The 17,495-nt window shown below is 36.8% G+C and overlaps 1 protein-coding gene across 5 annotated transcripts in view; it reads left to right on the top strand.

Annotated features, from left to right (window-relative positions):
* Positions 1 to 17,495, top strand: part of DENND1A (DENN domain containing 1A) — a 194,891-nt gene that overhangs the window by 51,605 nt on the left and 125,791 nt on the right. For all 5 annotated transcript variants that reach the window (XM_054393284.1, XM_054393286.1, XM_054393287.1 and 2 more), the window contains exon 5: positions 5,366 to 5,485. In XM_054393284.1, coding sequence (XP_054249259.1) covers positions 5,366 to 5,485 — 120 coding nt within the window. The remainder of the gene's footprint in view (positions 1 to 5,365; positions 5,486 to 17,495) is intronic.

The following is a 17,495-nucleotide window of genomic DNA, read 5'->3' on the forward strand; positions in this document are numbered from 1 at the left end:
TATGGCAAAAATTGTAAACTATAGCGGATTTGACAGGAGCTAAGACTCTTTAATTCTTGTAATTTAGAAAGCTCCAGAACATTTTTAGTTTTTCAGTTTTGCTTTTACTACGAGGATTTTGTTAATGATTTCTTGAAAAGAACAAGTTTTGAAAGGATGTACCACTGCTTGCATCCATGAGCATCATTTAATTGAATAGAATCACTTGTCTTAGGTCAGCTAACACACTGAATAGTTTTATTGATGGAATGAACTGACCTTAACTGTGATTAAACTGCTAGAATTTGCTTCTCATTTCAATGAAATGTCATATTAACAGCAGAAATTGATTTTTCTTTATAAATCAACATCCACTTCAAATATTGTTGCTTGTTGGAGCTGTTAATTTTTTTTTATTTTTCACATTTCCTCCCAACCCATAGCCCAGCTGAGATTGCTTACAGTTGTCTTGAGATATTGTTCGCTAGTTTCTGTGAATGGAGATGAAATCTCATAATGCTTCTCTGGAGATAGGAGCCTTCATAATAAAACCACTGCTACACTTTGTCCTCTGATGTCATAATCTGGGCTTGGAGGAAGCTGAAATCTTGAATGGATCATGCAGGCGATCTGTTCTTTCAACCCTCCAGGTGGTTCCTGCAGATCAGGGTTGAGAGCTATTGGTGAGGCTCTGCTGGAGACAGCAATTATTACCAGTGCCTCTGCTGTACCTGATTTGTACATAAAAAGAGAATTTGAATATCCTGGGCTGTCAACATGAGCTACTTAACCGGTTCATGTTGACTCAGGTGACCTTTAAAAGCCACAAATACCTCTTATAATTTGGAATCACTTTTGGCTGATCATCTTTTCCCTTTCCAAAGGGGAGGGAGCAGGGAGATACTTATTTATATTTTTCTCATGTATGTGTTTCTACTAGAAATATTTATGCTTACTCTGTGTAGGCTTATTGTACCTAGGAGTTGTGTTTGTTTTGTTGTTTTTTGGTTTCTCCCAGCAATATAACATTTTGAAAGATAAGAACATTGAAAACCCATATGGGGTGCAAATTAGAACATAATGGAAAGTGATTCCCATTTCTGGATTGGCTTGTTTGACTGAATATCACAGACTGTTACTGAAAAGACTCCAAATCAACCATTATGAACATAAAGGAGAGATTGTAACCGACAGCATACATAGTAATGTAAAATTAAGAATGGACTTTCTTCAGAAGGTAGATGTCGTCCCCAGGTTAAGGACATGGCAGCTGAAACAGATGTGTGCTGCTTCTCTTCTTGATGTAAAAATACACAAATGCATAGGTGTGCCTGTAGGTATTTATATATAAATAAATGCTTGTTGTGTATATGAATAAATACTTGCCAGCTTTGAAATGTGTGTGGGAATTAACCTGCCAGTTACAGTAGGGAGGAAAACTGTCGTTTATCACCGAATGCAAATGAACGTGATGTGACCGTGATAAAGATACAGTGCATCTTAAGTGCAAAATGTCCTTCAGCTTTTAGCTACTTCCAAGTTTAGAACTAATTGAATACCTGCTCTTAAAAGCTATTTCTGGAACTCAACTAGTAATGAGTTTGCACTACTTGGTCTTTTCTTTCCCTATTTACTGTTAAGCAACTATTGAGTGCTTATTTATACATTCCTTATACTGCATTTAAAGTAAAGTTATTTAAAGTAATGGGCAGTTAGCCCCATAATGAAATTACTTCAGACAAGGTTTTAATATTTTTCTCAGTCTTCACAGTAAACGCTTTTTCTAATTTAAGATGAAAAGAAATTGCTTCTAGAATAAATACTGTATTCAGTTTTATGTCAGAAAGATCCGTACAGTCATATCTTACAGAGTTGACTAGCACTCTCTAGTGGGATTTTATCCTTTTGTATGTGCCTGGGGAGTGGTATGTTGGATCAGATCTCCACTTACTGTAATTTTTAGTCCTCAGAGTGGTTTTTAAATATAGTTTTGTCCTTTCTGAACAAAGAGAAACACTGGAGTTGTTTCAGGAAAAACCTTACAAATGCCTAGGTACTATTCCCGTCTAACTAAGTGGCCATGTCACCTGTGACAATTTTAGTATTAGAATCTCTCCATAGTAATGAGAGGTTTTTAAATGTTTATTTTTAATAAAACAGTGGAGATACTGGCTCATTGTTCAAATAACTTTGGAACATGTTCTGTTGGAATAATACCCTGTGGAAAAGTGATCAGTATGAATTGTGATGAAGAGATACTGATACAAACAGTCAGAAATGCGTAGTCACTGAAGACTAGGCACTGCTTTCCTTTTCGCTAACTCAGAGCCCAAACTTAGGTTTTCAAACCCTGATGGAGTCATGTCCCTAGTTTATACCCTGTTTGTGAGGACTTGTATTTGAGGAAATTTAATTTATGTAACTGCATTCTGTGTTACATGCAGTATTCTACCAGACTTTCAGTGGAAACTTCTTGATGGTAGAAATGTGCTCAGTGGTAGTTGAGTTGAGGCTTGCTCTTCTGACTTCGATGTTAAACAGTGGTAATTCTTCCACAAGTGATGAGAAAGGACCTAAGTCTTCACCTTCATATGTGCCTCTTCTAAGGCTACATGATTCATAAAGCAGGTTGCAAAAACTGAAGATGTGTTACTGCCTCTGCCACATCACAACTTCAGATGATGGTAGGACATCAAGCTTTTGAGGCAGATCAGTATCTTCTGTGTATCTGGTTTTTTTGCTGTGCTGAACGTTTTGCCACTTGTTTACACAAACTCTTCATTCTTTTTATATCAATTTTTTTAATCAATTCTTATATATATATATATATATATATATTGTTGCCAGTGTTCCAAAACTACCAGGGACTAGTTGCCCCTTACTGTAGGCAGTGGACCATGAATTTTCTAGTCCTATGAAAGCAGGATCAAGGCAGTGGATATTCTAACTGCAGCAATGAAAAACTCCACCTCAGGCAAATTTCATATCAGGATTAATTTGTATTAGTCAGATAAAGCTGATGATGGGGCGTTTTTAAGAATTCACTCTTCCTCTCTCCACTTCCCTCCAACCTTAACTTCTATTTGCCCATTATTTATGGTATTTCTATCCTGTTAGGCTCTAAATAGACCTTCTTCCCATTTGAAAATAGAACTGTGAATTGATATTAAGATCTTAGATAAAGTACTTTTTATTTGGGAAAACTGACAAGTGAGCAAGACCCATCAGACATATTTGATTTCTGCAGAAACCATGAATACAAGAATCTTTAGGTTTACTTTGAAGGAACTTACTGACTTGTCACAATTGTTCCATAAAGAAGCTTTTCCTTGCTGCCAGGGAAATGTTTTTTTCCCCCTCTTCCATAATTCGTCAGCTAGAATGCTATTTCTCACACACACTCTGCTCTCAACCTTGTTAAAATTAAGCATATAATCCCCTTTTAAAACACCATACGAAAATCACCATAGTAACATTACTTCCAAGCTTTACAGATAAAACACAACACTAGTAAGGGATTTTTTGGTATCCCCAGCAGCTCAGTGTGGTTTATGGAAATGGTTGCTCTGGTGACATTTAGATTTCAGTAGGACGATAGTACTAGAACCTTTGAATTCTCAGAATGATGAAATCCTTTTAAATATCTGTCTTTTTGTTCATCTATGAATTTGGAGCACTTTTTTTTTGTCTTCATCACTGCATGTTTTTCCTTCCTTGTTTGGAATCCACTGAAGGTTTCTAAGCTGGACAGTGACATCTTTTCAATTCAGATCCAAATTTTATTTCTGAGTCTATTTTTCATCTTTTTCTATAGACACTAAGTGTATAATCTCCCACAGAATTGATTTATTGCATTATATATGGCATCATAGGAGTGAATACTTGCTTGCTTTTAAGGCTTCTGCCTGTTATTTAAATGGCCTTGAATTTAATAGGATTTGTTGGTGATGTCATAGAACTGACTTGTAAAGCTGCTGCCTGTGAAAATACCAGTCAGTTCTCAGTAATCCTGAAATAAACTAGAACATAACCTGAAGTAGGTGTTAATTTCCTGTTATTATGGGGTCTTAAACTGATCTGAAATTGGATGGAAAACCCTTTATTAATTATGTTATTCCCAGCTTCACCACTCAGTGTCATAATTTCTATTAAACAGTAAAACTACATTTCTACAAATTGGGATGTGAATTGGTTGTGGTTTATATGGGATCTGCTGTTGCTGTACAGAAGATTTTGATTAACTTGAGACAAATGTGCTAGTATCTCAAGAATGTCATTATCTTAACGGTGTTCAGAAAGTGCTGGGCTTTAAATGTAAAGCATTGTATTTTGATATTTTACTATTTTGAGCATAACCCATCAGCGGTAAAATACAGATGTTAATTAGAGTATTTTTAAAGATATAACTTTAAAAATGTTTGGGTTTGGGAATTTATTTTGTCTGTTTGAATGGTCTGGTTCTTGGGTTCTGTGATTTTTTATTTTTCTTTTTGTTTTGTTTGGTTTGGTTTGGTTTTGTTGGTGGTTGTTATTGGTTGTGGTGGTTTGTTTTGTTTTCAAAATTGTGTTTTTACAGTTTGGTCAACTTTTCCTGTAGTGATACTTTCCACCGTGGTGTGAGTGGGAGCCAGCATTTAAGAATATTATTAGTTCACTTACGCTGTTCTCAAAGAGCTGTTAAATCCTACAGATGAGGCAGATTGCTCTTAATTTCAAAAGACCGCACAGAAGTCCTACCAAATGATTTTTATAGTCATGGCTGGCTTGAGCACAGTGTATTTTTGATTCTCATTTCTCTTTTTTTCCCCATGCACACTATTCTGGTTTTTCTTTTAACTGGTTGCCTGGCTGCCAGTGTAAAGGAGAGTCACCTGGCTTGGTTCCAGCTGCTGAACATTTTGGAATTATGTATCTGGCATACATGCAGAATTGGTATATGGATAATAAAGCTTCTCTAAGTCAGTATCCAAGTGTTGAAGAAGCTTAGGATGTTATTAAACATTGTCATGCTCTTGGACTAAACCAATTCTTAAATGAAGAGTAATAAAGAAATATTTTGGGTTACATGAGAGAACATGGGTTTGGTTTGTACAGTGTGTACTGCACTGAAGATGGTTGATAGTCATAACCATTTTCATTTAAAGATGAATGCATTTTTAGTGTCCTCCCACGCTTAAAAAATGGGAAAAAAAGCCTAAAAAAAATCATTCCTCCCTCACCAAGCAACTAGGATACTTAAGTTTCTAGTGGGTGTATACTCAAAGTTAATCTCTCAGAAAAAAATTCTGCTGAAAGAGGAAGTGTTACAGGTTCAACGACCTAAACTAGATACTTTTGACAGAGTTAGCTCACCATTAATTTTTTTTTCCCCCCTCTTTATTTTCAGCCATGCAGTTAACCAAGTTGGGCAGAACTTTACATTTGTGCTTACAGACATTGACAGCAAACAGAGGTTTGGATTCTGTCGCTTGTCTTCTGGGGCCAAGAGCTGCTTCTGTATCTTAAGGTAGGTCTGTGGTTTGGCTTTTGGCTGACTCTAGGGAACAGTGTTTAACTTTCTGTGCTAAACTGCAATTATAATTTCCAGCTGTTTAGAATTTTCCTATCTGGTCCTCAAAGTCACTGCTCTTCAGGAGAAGTGATGCAAAATATCTTGCACTTTGAGTTCCTCTGCAGATAACTATATTTGTTTGTACATTGTGGGGGGGAAAGAGAGGTCTCTTTGCAGTAATTTGATATGACATAGCCTGATGGCAGCTGTTATCTTTAGCTGTCATAACTGATCTTGTTAAGACATTTTGTGGACATTTGTATATGCAAGTTTTATTAAGAAAGCATCTGTTGGTAACTGAGAGAATGTCACTGATGCTCTCTACGTCCTAAAAGTTTGTGTATATATGCTTTAGTCTGTCCCACTGAGGAGTTTATAAAGTTTGTCATAATAAAGACTGTTAGTGGAAGTTGGGAGCAAAGCCTTTCATACCAAGCAAGGGAAGAGGCTTTATCAGATTATTTTTGATGACGTCCTGTGGACATGTTGAAGTATAGTCTGTAATTGTCTGTTTACATTTGCTGCAAGAAATAGTGCAAGTAAAATCAATTTTAATATCTATCAATATAAGAGCTTTGATGGATTGGAGGTTTCTAAATGGTATGTAGCCTGTCTTGTTTTAAACAAGTTTTAGAATGATCTGTCTTCTGCTTTCTGCTTTTTGCATGTTTGTGAGAAACTGGAAGTTCAGGAGCAGTGGCCCAGGTAGAGTTAACTATGTGAACAGCCAGGGGGGTGACTGAACAATTGCTCAAGCAATCACAAATGAGGACAGTTTCTTCTATGAGCCATTGTTGATACCTGTCTTGGTCATCTCTGGCTTGCTTCTCATGTGAGAGTATCCAGTGTAAGAACAAGAGCCTGTCTTTGCCCTGTGAGTATTGTGTGTTACACATGACCAAATGGGACCTTCTGTATCTGTCACTGAATATGACCCCTCTGAAGAAGTGCGAGGATGATGCTGAAAAATAGAAGAACACCTATCAAGTACAAGGACACTTCTCATTCCTTTGGGTTTGTACAGCAGTACCAGGGAATAGATCGGGCTCCGTGTACGTATTTAAAACGAATGCCTATGCCATTTGTGCTGGCAGTAGGGTGGTGAAGACACTGAATGAATAATTGCTTTGTACTTCAGCATTATACTGATGGCAGTGATCTGCTCACTAGGCCTTCACTGAAAAAAACTAATATTTGGAGAAATTGTTGTGAAATCTACCAAAATTAGTAATTAATTGGGTGACAGGTGTTTTCTGAGTATCTTCCTTCCTTCTTTCTTTTCTCTAGTAGACGTTTCCACTATTATTAGCTATGGCAGTCCAGCAATATGGATGGTGTGCTGGAGGCAGGAAGGTGTTTCCCTGGCTCTCTCCCCATAGCTGCTGCCCTGTCAGCTGGGGTGCTGATTCACTCATGTGGGAAGTGTCTGGTTACATAAGGTAACTTTTCCTGATTAATGACAAATTAAAGGGGAAACAGTTTACAAAGAAAATCTGAATGAGGAGTCCCTTCTTGATCTCTCCTGGATAAGAGTTCCTTGCTGTCAGCTCCCTTATGTTAAGTGAATGCCCAGAAGAAATGGAGGAGTTATGTTGTAGTTAAATGCCTTCTGCTTCAACTCATAACCAAAAAAAAAAAAAAAAGGAGTTCTAGTTTCAGTTAACTGGGACTCTCAGCTTCATTCCTGTTGTTTCTTTCTCCTAATGAGAAATGAGCTAATGAGAAAATGCAAGTTCATCATAAATGCAAAGGAGTGCAAATTTTAGAGGATGCTAAATACTGTAAAGCATCAATACACAGATTCACTTGCTCTGTTCCCAGGACTGCGGTACCCAGCATGGATGTAAATCTTGTCAGAGTCCTTTCTGAATTAAAGGATGCTATGTGGCAACTGAATGGGTCAAAACATGCTGAAAAACATGAGAATGATAGGAAAAAAGCAAATGGGAATTAAAAGGATGTTTGTTAAATTACAAGTTGGATGGCAGGAAGCTTCAAGTATTCCTTGCTGTGCTCAGTGATGGTATAAAATTAAGTGATATTGTTTAGTAAGAGAGATGATATTCACACGTTTATCAGTAAGAGATTTTGTGAGTCTGGCCATGGTAAAATGGTTTGGAGGTGGAAAATCATCACATGTTTAGGTTCATTATTTAAGAGGAATGGAAAAAAAAGGAAAGTCTTTTCAATCAGCCTGTGCTTTAAAAAATGTCTGCAAAGGTCTGGAAGCAAAGTTTAAAGCTGAGACAGTACTCAGAAGGCCAGAAGTCAAGGTCTGGACTTCGAGTTTTAAAGTGACCCAGAGATTTTTTTCATGTGATACAAAGTGCAGTAAAGGCACTGGAGTTATCCACATGGATATGGCTCCTGTGGCCATCAGAGAGGCAGTTCCATTTTACAGAGAAACTCTTTTGGCTGTTTTAACCAATGCTGTTTAGAAATCTACTTTCAAGATAGTTTTCGTAGTTTCATTCCTGCTGTGGTTAGTTAGCATCAGAGATTTATGAAAATCTTTGATTAAGTTTAAAAACTCCATCTTCTAGCTGTTCTGTGATTTCCTTTTAATGTGGAGCCACTGACTCTGTCTGTTACTCCATTTCCTTTTTTCTCCACTTCATATGTAGCTAATCACGAAACTACAGTGATCAAACATTGTACCACCAAACTGGAGACTGCTCTGGTGCACGGATGACTCTTTTCTGCATTTCAGTCAGCAGAGGGCAGACAAAGGCACAAAACAGGGGTCACACATGGGCTGGGGGGGTTTTGAGGTCCTGAGCGTTGAAGTGAATTGAAAAAACCCCACAAGCTCCCATACCACACAGCAAAATCTCCTGGGTAACTTGGAGTTCTGGGCTGCCTTCTGCAATGCAGATTGTTAGAAAACTTAAAATACGCTTTTTTATGATTTTCTTTTCCAAATGATGAGTATAGAGTAATTTGAGAGCTAATGTCTAAGTTGTTGAATTTTGAGATGAAAGATGGTAATTTTAGTGCCCTGGAAAGTGTCCCACACCAAAGGACTTTTTTCTTTGTAAGATTTCATTTAAGAACTAAGGATTTTGGCTGAAATGAAACAATACATATGGATATGTATTAAGAAGCTGATTTTTTTTTTTGTGTGTTTGTTTCTAGAGGTTTGTTCTAACCTCACACCATATTTGGCATGAAGTTTAGAATGTGAACAGTATAGATAGCTGTGAATTTAGTGAGGGGCTGTAGTCATAATCTCAGTGCTGAAAAGTACAACAACAGTATAAATTTATCTTTCTCTTTTCACGTATTCTTAAAGGATATAGATGCCTTCAGATTCTTCAAAATTTTGCATGCTGAGGCTCTTAATGTTCATCTCCTCATTGTTTCAGTGATAAATCACCTTACTAGCTTATTCATCTTTTCATGTTTCTGTTAACTCCAGCTTTACTAAATTTTCCCAAAGCTGGTTTGTTGCTTACACTCTGGACGTTCTTGTTCAGTGGCTCAGCCGTATCTGTCTTTTTGGCTACCTCCTGTTAGCCAAACTCTTCAGGCGCACAGGCAATGATGAGTTTCAACATTCTGCTGATGGGAAAGTAGTGCCTAAAGCAGTTTGTATTAGTCTCAGTAGGTGTAACAAAAGGAGCATAGTAATTTACTTTACTATCTGGTTTCTCAAAGCATAAATGGACAAATGCTTTTGTATGTGGTCTGCTCATAGGATACAGTTACAAACCTCATAGCTGAAATGTAACTGTAAGCATCATGCTTGTACTGTGTCTAATGATCTGAAGGTGGTTGAAGAAAGTGAAGATGGGGTATATAAAGCTGTGAAGAAGCTGCTGAACATATGGAATCCTAAATTCTATGAAGACATTGAAACATGGAATTCTTGCCCCCCTTGCCTGCCCCCCCTTGAGAAAAAGATAGCAAGTTCTTGTATGAAGACATCACTTAAAAGTGTGTATCAGCTGTCATTGTAGCTGGGGTTTTTGTTCTGACTCTTACATGTTGTAGAATCTCAAACTCCTGACAACTTTGTCTTTCTGTGCAGTCATGAAGGGGGAAGAAGTTACGCTTTAGGAATGTAAAAAATGCTGTTAGCTCAGTTTTTGATACCCTTGTTGTGGATTGTTTATATAAAAAAACTACCAAGATTATTTAAAAAAATAATTTTATCTATTGTCTTCTAAAATGTTTCCAGAATTCAATGTGAGGACCCAGTTACTGATGCTTGAAGAATTCTTCAAGTTATAACTAGATAGACTCCGGTCATTTCTTCAAATTTCTGTTTACTCTGTGTTCTGACAATCTGAATGTTAAAATAAATTTTGTTTATGAAATGCACTGCTTCTAAATACAAAAAAGAAGTGATGATGTTGACTGTATGGTAACCTGTTTAAATGTATGAACTGGTTTAAATGTGAAGGTCAAGGTAATGATTTCTTTCCCATTTAGATAAAAAGATCACAGGCCTGTTCACCCAGTTGATTTTAGCATTAAATATGTGTTTCTCTTGTGGCAATGAATATTGGAGTTTAAAAATCATTTGGTGGTTTCACTGAGAAATAATATATTTGTATCAATTGAACTAAACTTTTGTAGTAGTATGCATAAGGCCAAGTACAGTACTTGTGGTCTGCAAAACCATTTGGCAGAGTGGTTTGCAAGTAACATTCTTGCTGTTACTTTGTTTGCCTCATAGTCAGTTATTTTTGAGTTAAGATTCCGAGGCCAATAATGTGAAAAATGGAATGAAAACTATTCTGAAATAAAAATGTGCTTTAAAAAAAACCCAAATCACAAAACACCCTCAAACCTGTGAACTTCTGCAGCACCTTACAGCAATCCTAACAAACCCAACTTTAACATGTTTGAAGGGACATAGTAGGTTGTGTAAAAACTCCATTTTTAATCTGGTCTGGATTACTGGTGTGTGATAGAGTATGAACAGTTACAAATTGTTTGATTCTTCACCGATTTAAATGCATTTGAATGTATTTTCCAGGATGTTCCTAAGCTTGTAGAATACAATGATTTACTATTTAAGTTCTAAAGATGTTCAGCATGTCTGTTACAGTTCTCCACTTCAGTAGAAGTCAAACTGAAAGGCCATGGTGGGTAGATGTCAGTTCACTTGTCCATCTGGGCAGATAAATATGTTGCCTAACTGTCTGCAGTTTCTCCACAAATGTGATTTTGGTAATTTTAATGCTGTATTCAATCTGCAAAGTTTCTTTTATTCCAGATATTTTAACAGCTCTGGGAGATTTTGGTTCAGTTCTGCCAGACCATACACAATCCTTTATCCCTCAGAGGCTGCCTTTATGGTGGTTTTTGCCTTCCTATCAAAGAAAGATGGCCACCATAAGAGTAAAAACTTTGAGAAGAGAACATGGTCATTGGTACAGGAATGAGCTCTTGCTAGTTACTGCTTTGACAGCACTGGAGAAGTGTGTGGTACTGAACAGGCTGTATTGCCCTGAAGGCCCCAGGATTTCTGCCTGCTTAGTTGAAGTAATAAGATGCAGTAGACAAGCATTCTCTCATTCCTGTAACCATGAAATAGGTGCCTTGCATTTTTTTTATTATTAGCTAGTTACATTTCTGTTCTGTCTGTTAAATTGTGAGCTATAGCACCTCTTTCTAACTGCTTGAAGGAGCACAAAGATTTTTTTCTTGCTCCAAATTTTGTTGAAGTAAAAGGAAAAAAATAAACCAAACTTTGTGTAGTTTTGCTCTGGTTCACAGAATTACTGGGCATAGTTACTCATTTAAGGAGGTGCTATGACCATGTGCAACTCTGATTTCAATTTTACTTAATTTGAAGTTTTCAGTAGGTATTCAGCTTTTGTACCCGCAATGAAAATCATTCTTCTGAAGTGAAATGAAGAAACATTTGTGTGGAAATCCCTCTTGGCCAAAATAGCTAAGCTCTGCACCACTCTTTTTCTAAGATAAAAAGAAATGAATCTATAATAGTTTGTGACAGATGGCAGAAAATGTAACTAACTGAATGTGATTCTGTATGGAGTTATTTGAGGTTTTTGGTGTGATTTGTTGTGAGTTCCTCTCCTCCCCCCTTTCCTTTCCTTTGATTGCAGTCTTTGTCCATTTATTCTTAGGATAGAATAAGATTTCTGAGAAGGGGCCTCTCTTGTGGTGCAAAGTGAGAATTGTTTTTAATTGAGCAGAAACATGTGGAAGGATCAGGAATATCTCAAGGGATTACAGAAAAATTCCAAATTTGTACTACTTACAGCTTGTGTTTAGAGCAGGGTCTGCTGGGAATAAATGTTAGTTAGTGTGACCTGTGACCTTAAAAACTGTTGACATGGATTTCAGCCAGAAACTAGCCACAGAACTCCTTTGTTAAGCTCATTCATAGCTCCTTGAAAACTCTAGTCAGTGAAAGTTGCCAGCTCAAATCTAAGGAAAGCAGAGCCCTTTTTTTTTCTTCTTTTTTTTTTTTTCCCATGCTTTGGAAACAGTGGACGCCCCTTAACCAGCAAGACTTCTTTAATAGGACTGCATCGCCTAAACTTGATTGGAATTGACAGCTTCCTGGCTCAGGCTTGCCAACTGGCAGGGCATTGATGCATAGGGGACAAACAGCTTTAAGGGCCTGTGTACCACTGTTTGTGTATGTGCCTCTGAAATGCAACACACTTCTGTTGTGATACCTTTGAGTGGAAAGGAAAAAATCCCAAACCCCAAAGACTACTTTTAGCTTCACAAATCTTTCCCTTATTTTGAGTGGAAAAAAAAAAAAATTGTTGTAGGTCAGGTTTTAAAATAATGTTCCTGCTGTGTTCTTGAATTTTCTGTTGTCACTGATTTGGCTAAAAGCCACAGAAAAATATTTACACTTGGGTGTGCAGGGTGGGGCATAGATTTTGATTTTAGAATTTTCACTGGATGTTGTTTTGGGGTTGGTTGATTGCTTTTGTTTTGTTTTGGTTTAGTTTTTTTTTAATGTGGCTTTATTGTACCTAAAAATATTTTGATTACCCCACTATTATAGGATTAAATTTACAAGACCTGCTTCTTGTGCACTCCTTTACAAGTTTTTCCACTTAATGGGTTTTATTTGTCTTCATCTGATTCTGTGGTAGATTTCTCTATCTGACAGCCTGAACGCTCACCTGACATAAATGGGACTTTTGAATTAAGAAGTACCAGGAAGTTAGTCATTACTACCTGTATCTGGTGATCAGAATAGGCACAAAGTAGGATGTGGGAAGGAGAATACAAATTTGGGTTATTTTAAGCTAGAAAAAGTAAGCAAAACAAACTAATCTTCATGAACAACCATTGAGCAGATAGATGATGAACAGAGATAAGATACCCTTAATTGATTTACAGTGAAACTTTATGCTGTTTTGTCTGCTGTTGGGTAAAGTCCCAGTTTTCAATAACCTTTGTTCATCCTGCACTGTTAAAACACCCAAATATTAATAGTTTTGATTCAGGGCTTTCTGTAAAAGTGCACACTCCCTAAGGCTGACATGTCTTTTGGAATATCTTCCATGGGATGTTTTGAAGAAGAAAATAGATGCAAAGATAAGTCAATCTCATTTCTCACCAAGATGGTGCAACATTAACTGGTAATTCCTATTGTTGTCTGGGCATGGAAAGGAAGGGTGGTGGAAGAAATTGGAAGCTGCTTACCTCTTACAGCCCCTTTCATTGAAGGAATAATATTCTTGCCCTTTAATCTTTATTTTGTAATCTTTATCATTCTCTTTGAATTCTTGTGCTGGTTCTGGTAGCCTCAGAGAGCTGTACTTCTAGTGAACTAATTGCATCCACCTTTCCCGAGTTGACTTTGCTGCTTTTCTGCATAAACTAGAGAACATTTTGCTCATGTTACTAAGTCAAGTGGGAGCAATTCAGCTCCACAAAAGCTTGAGCTTATAGAAATTCTCTAGTTACCTGTGGGAATTATTAAATATTTTAATTAGAAATATTAATATAGTTTTGTTGTTGTTCTAAAATGTTCTGTAACTGCTGTTTGTGAAGGAGTCTTTTCAGATGAATAAGGAAGGACATCCCATTCTCACTTTATTGGGATGAAAGTTTGGAGCGTTAGAAAAGCTCAGGTTGGAAGTGCCTGCTTTGAACTAGTGTTAATAGGAATTTTCCTCTGTGGAGTATACAGACATTAACAACAAATAATTCACTGCATTTAGTAGTAGTTTAATATATAGGAAAGCTGAGCCTTCAAATTCTTAACTAAAAATTCTTACCTCATTTAGAGTTTCTTCGTTTTTTCTTTGTGTACATCAAAGTAAATTAATAGGAAATCTTTTTTGTGCTTTGTAAGTAAGTAGTTAGACTGCTCTATTTTTTAATTTGCTGCAGAATAGAAAATAAAAACCCTCTGTCTGGGTGTGTGCTGCTTTGGGGAGGCTGTAACTGACCTGTGGCTTAAGCCTTTGGTGTTTTTGCCACTCGTGGGTTGTACCTGGGTGGGGATTTTGCCTGATTGCTATTTGCAGGCTTTGATTTCAACCCACTGGGTTGGCATCTGTTGTGTCCTTCTCCCCTCTCCTCAGCCTTACCATGGATATATGTAGACAACTCAAACCTTCATTTTCCTATCTCGGAGTGAATGGGAATATGCACACATAGCAACATGGTACCAGGACTGCTGAGTTCTGTACCTAGTTTTCAATGGTGACAGATGCCATGAGTCTGCAGTCTACTGACCATTACCTTAAATACTTCTGTTCTAGCAAGATGAGTAAAACAGATTTTGGGTGCTTTTACTTAGTAAGGTTAGGTTACACTTAATTGTAGTCTGCATGAGATTAAGTGCTTTTATCCACTGATGTTACTTTATTTTATGATTTTTATTAAAAGCTTGTACTTTTCTGCAAGGAGGGAAAGAAAGCTGATGATGAAACCAGTCTTGCCAAAACAAAATGAATCTGTTGATAATTTAAAGTTTTAATTACAAGTCTAGGCTGCAAGCAATGACTGTACCATAACCCCAGAACAGAGATCCTTGGGGGAAAAAAAAAAAAGAACAAAAACCCCTGTCTCTCTATCTCTTTTTCTTCACCTTCCATTTTGCTGTTAGGCTTCTGTGTAGACACAGAAAAGTATTACTGTCCAATTAAATAAATGTCCAGACTTTATTTTAGGAGGATTTACTGTAGTTGTATGTTGAACAAAATGGTAACAAGCAAAATCAGTGTTTTGCTTCTATATGCATCTATATGATACTCTCAAGCCTTCCAAAAAGATCTGTGGTAATGGCTGGAAATGGTATGGAACACTTTTTCGGCAGTCTGTTTGGTCTTTATGATGTATTGACCCTGGAATCTCTGTGCTACTTAAACTGCTTCAGAGATGAAAGAAAGTAGCAAACCAGTTCTGTTAGACACTGGAAAAGGCCACAAAAATACATGTATAAGTCATGAGAAATTGGATCTCTCTGGTTCATCAGTGCAACAAAATTGTGCCTAATAAAACTGTTGTTACTGAGCCTCTCTCTGCTGCCTTCATAGATTTTGTTATTTTTCTAGCAGTGTATTCAACCCATGCACTGAATCTAAATAGAAGTTGAGGCAGATATTTCTCAGTTCCTCTGCATGGACCTTACAGAGAGAAGAAGAGAGGACTTGGATCTGGAATCTGACCTTTCACAGAAATTCTAATTTTTTTACAAGCTTTAGCTGTTGCAAACCAGTTTGGTTTCCACTTCTGCGGGTAACAGGAAAATGATCTTAAAGTGGCCCAGAGAATGTGAGAATGCCATGGCTGTAGTGTGCAGGGTTGGAAGGGCTCTCCTGTTGTTGCAGGCATTTTGCTTTAGCTTGACATGTTTATAAAACAGTTTACATCTTAAAAGTTTGGGGTTTTTACCCCTGCTGATTTGCTTAAACAGACACTGGCTTTTATTTTCGGTTACTTGTCAGGATATATATGGAAAAGTGGTGAACCTAGTGAAAAAGAGCTTGACATCAATTAAATTTAGCTATCTACTTTGTGTTTCTGCTTTCTGATACACTTTCCACTATGGCTTTTCTAAACTTCCTGTGTTTTTTCTTTATTGTCATTACAAGTTTTACAAGATAGAAATGAGCTATTTAAAACACTGTTCCAGGAAAAGAGGAATAAATTTTGTGTTACATCTGCTTATTTTTCTTCCATTTTCATCTCTGCTGTTCAAACTTTTTTAGACTCTACAGACTTTCTGAAATAAGTTTCTAAAGCTGCCTTAGTATCCTACCTTGCTCAAGTATCTTGGAATAAAATTTGAAGTGTTTCTCAAGTACTATTAGCTTTCTGAAACTGTAGTCTGCAATACTGAATAAAATACACTTGCTGAGATAGTCTTAAACAACTAAAAGCATGTGATAATGCATTTCTTTTTCAGTCCCATCATTAAAAAGCTTCTACTGAGGTTTATTCCTATTTTTTTTTGGTCCTCTTCTTGATCATGAATGAACACAATCATTATTAATCATGTAAATATGTTGTGTGTATGTGTTTCATAAGGAAGTGCACTTGTGTGTACATGTGCAAAAACAGAAAAGAGATTTTTACATGTTTTTTTACATGTTTCACATACAAACTTCTTTCCCAGTTTTAAAGAATCCAGTTAATTCTGTATGAGGCTTGGGGTTTTTGTTTTATTAATATGTGAAGTGTCTACACTATTGCCTCTTAATTGTTGTTTGGGTTTTTGGTTGTTGTTTTGTTTGTTTGTTTTGAAATTGTATTCAGGATCAGAGTTGCAGCAATAGAAATGCATTTTGATGTTTTAAGACTGGCATTAAGTCGATTCCGCTGAACTCATAAATAATGAATGCTTATTTTCAGCTAGATGTAGTTGATAAATAACAAGTCAATAGGGAATACATTAAATGACACTGAATGAAAAGCTTTGGAGTTTTCATTGTGGTGTCAGTAGGTCTGTTAAAGGCTTTGCTCACTGAGCTCAAAGTTTTGAAGCATGGTTGAATTGGTTTAAATGTTTTTGTTGAAATATAAATGCTGTAGAACCTTGCTAATCCACACACCTCGTAGTCACAGAGGCAAAAATGGCAAACTCCATGTATGGCTCAGCAGAAATGGACAGGGCTGGAGGGAAGGTTTTATGTTTCTAGGCTTCACTCTTCTTAAATAGACTACAGTATGCTTAGAATCTTAAATTCTATTTGTGCGGTTCATCACAGTAGCAAAAGAAATCTGTCATAAAAAGGTACTTTCACCCTGTTTACCTTTTGGTTTCACTTCTGGTGCTGAATCCTCTAGTCACAATTGCAAACCATGTGATGTCAATATGAGTGACTTAAGGCATGAATACGGCAGGCAATATGAAAAGATTTAGAAAAGACAGAATATGTTGCATGTTCTGAACTCTAACTAGAGCTTAGTTGATTAACTAACTTCCTAGATAAACTGGACCTGCTGATTGGTAAGTGCATACATGAACTGTGCAAAACCTGAAAGGTATCTCCTGGGAAATACTTAAATTAGAAATAAACATTAGAAGTAATTTTTTTTTCAATAACTAAATTTAAATTCCTTTTTACTTGTAAACAAGAGGTTGTAGAGAATATTAATATGAATACTTTATTTGGCTGCTGCTCAGCCATTTTTTAATTGTTCCTTGACAGTGCTTGGCTGTGGGGAAAAGATGCTTTGATTTTGGTTTTCACTCTACATGTGCGTATGTATTCAGCATAATTTTAATTGAAAGTGTTAAGTGTTACCCTTTAATGCTGATACTTACTTCCCTACATGGCGATTTTGGTACAAATCTGAGCTGTTTACTTGCATTAATTTTGTAGTGGGATAAAGTTTTAGTGCTTTTGAAGTTAGTAGCAGCCAGAAAGTACAGGGAGTTGTTTACAAAAGAGTCCCATCGATTCCCCTTTTCTGTGGAAGCATTCAAGCAGTAAGACCTGCACAGTCTGTTTGGCACAGTAGCTGCTCTCAGCTGGCCCTGTGCCCTCCTGCTGTTAGTCAGGGC

Source organism: Indicator indicator, chromosome 28, assembly GCF_027791375.1.
Source record: "Indicator indicator isolate 239-I01 chromosome 28, UM_Iind_1.1, whole genome shotgun sequence".
Taxonomy (NCBI): Eukaryota; Metazoa; Chordata; class Aves; order Piciformes; family Indicatoridae; genus Indicator; species Indicator indicator.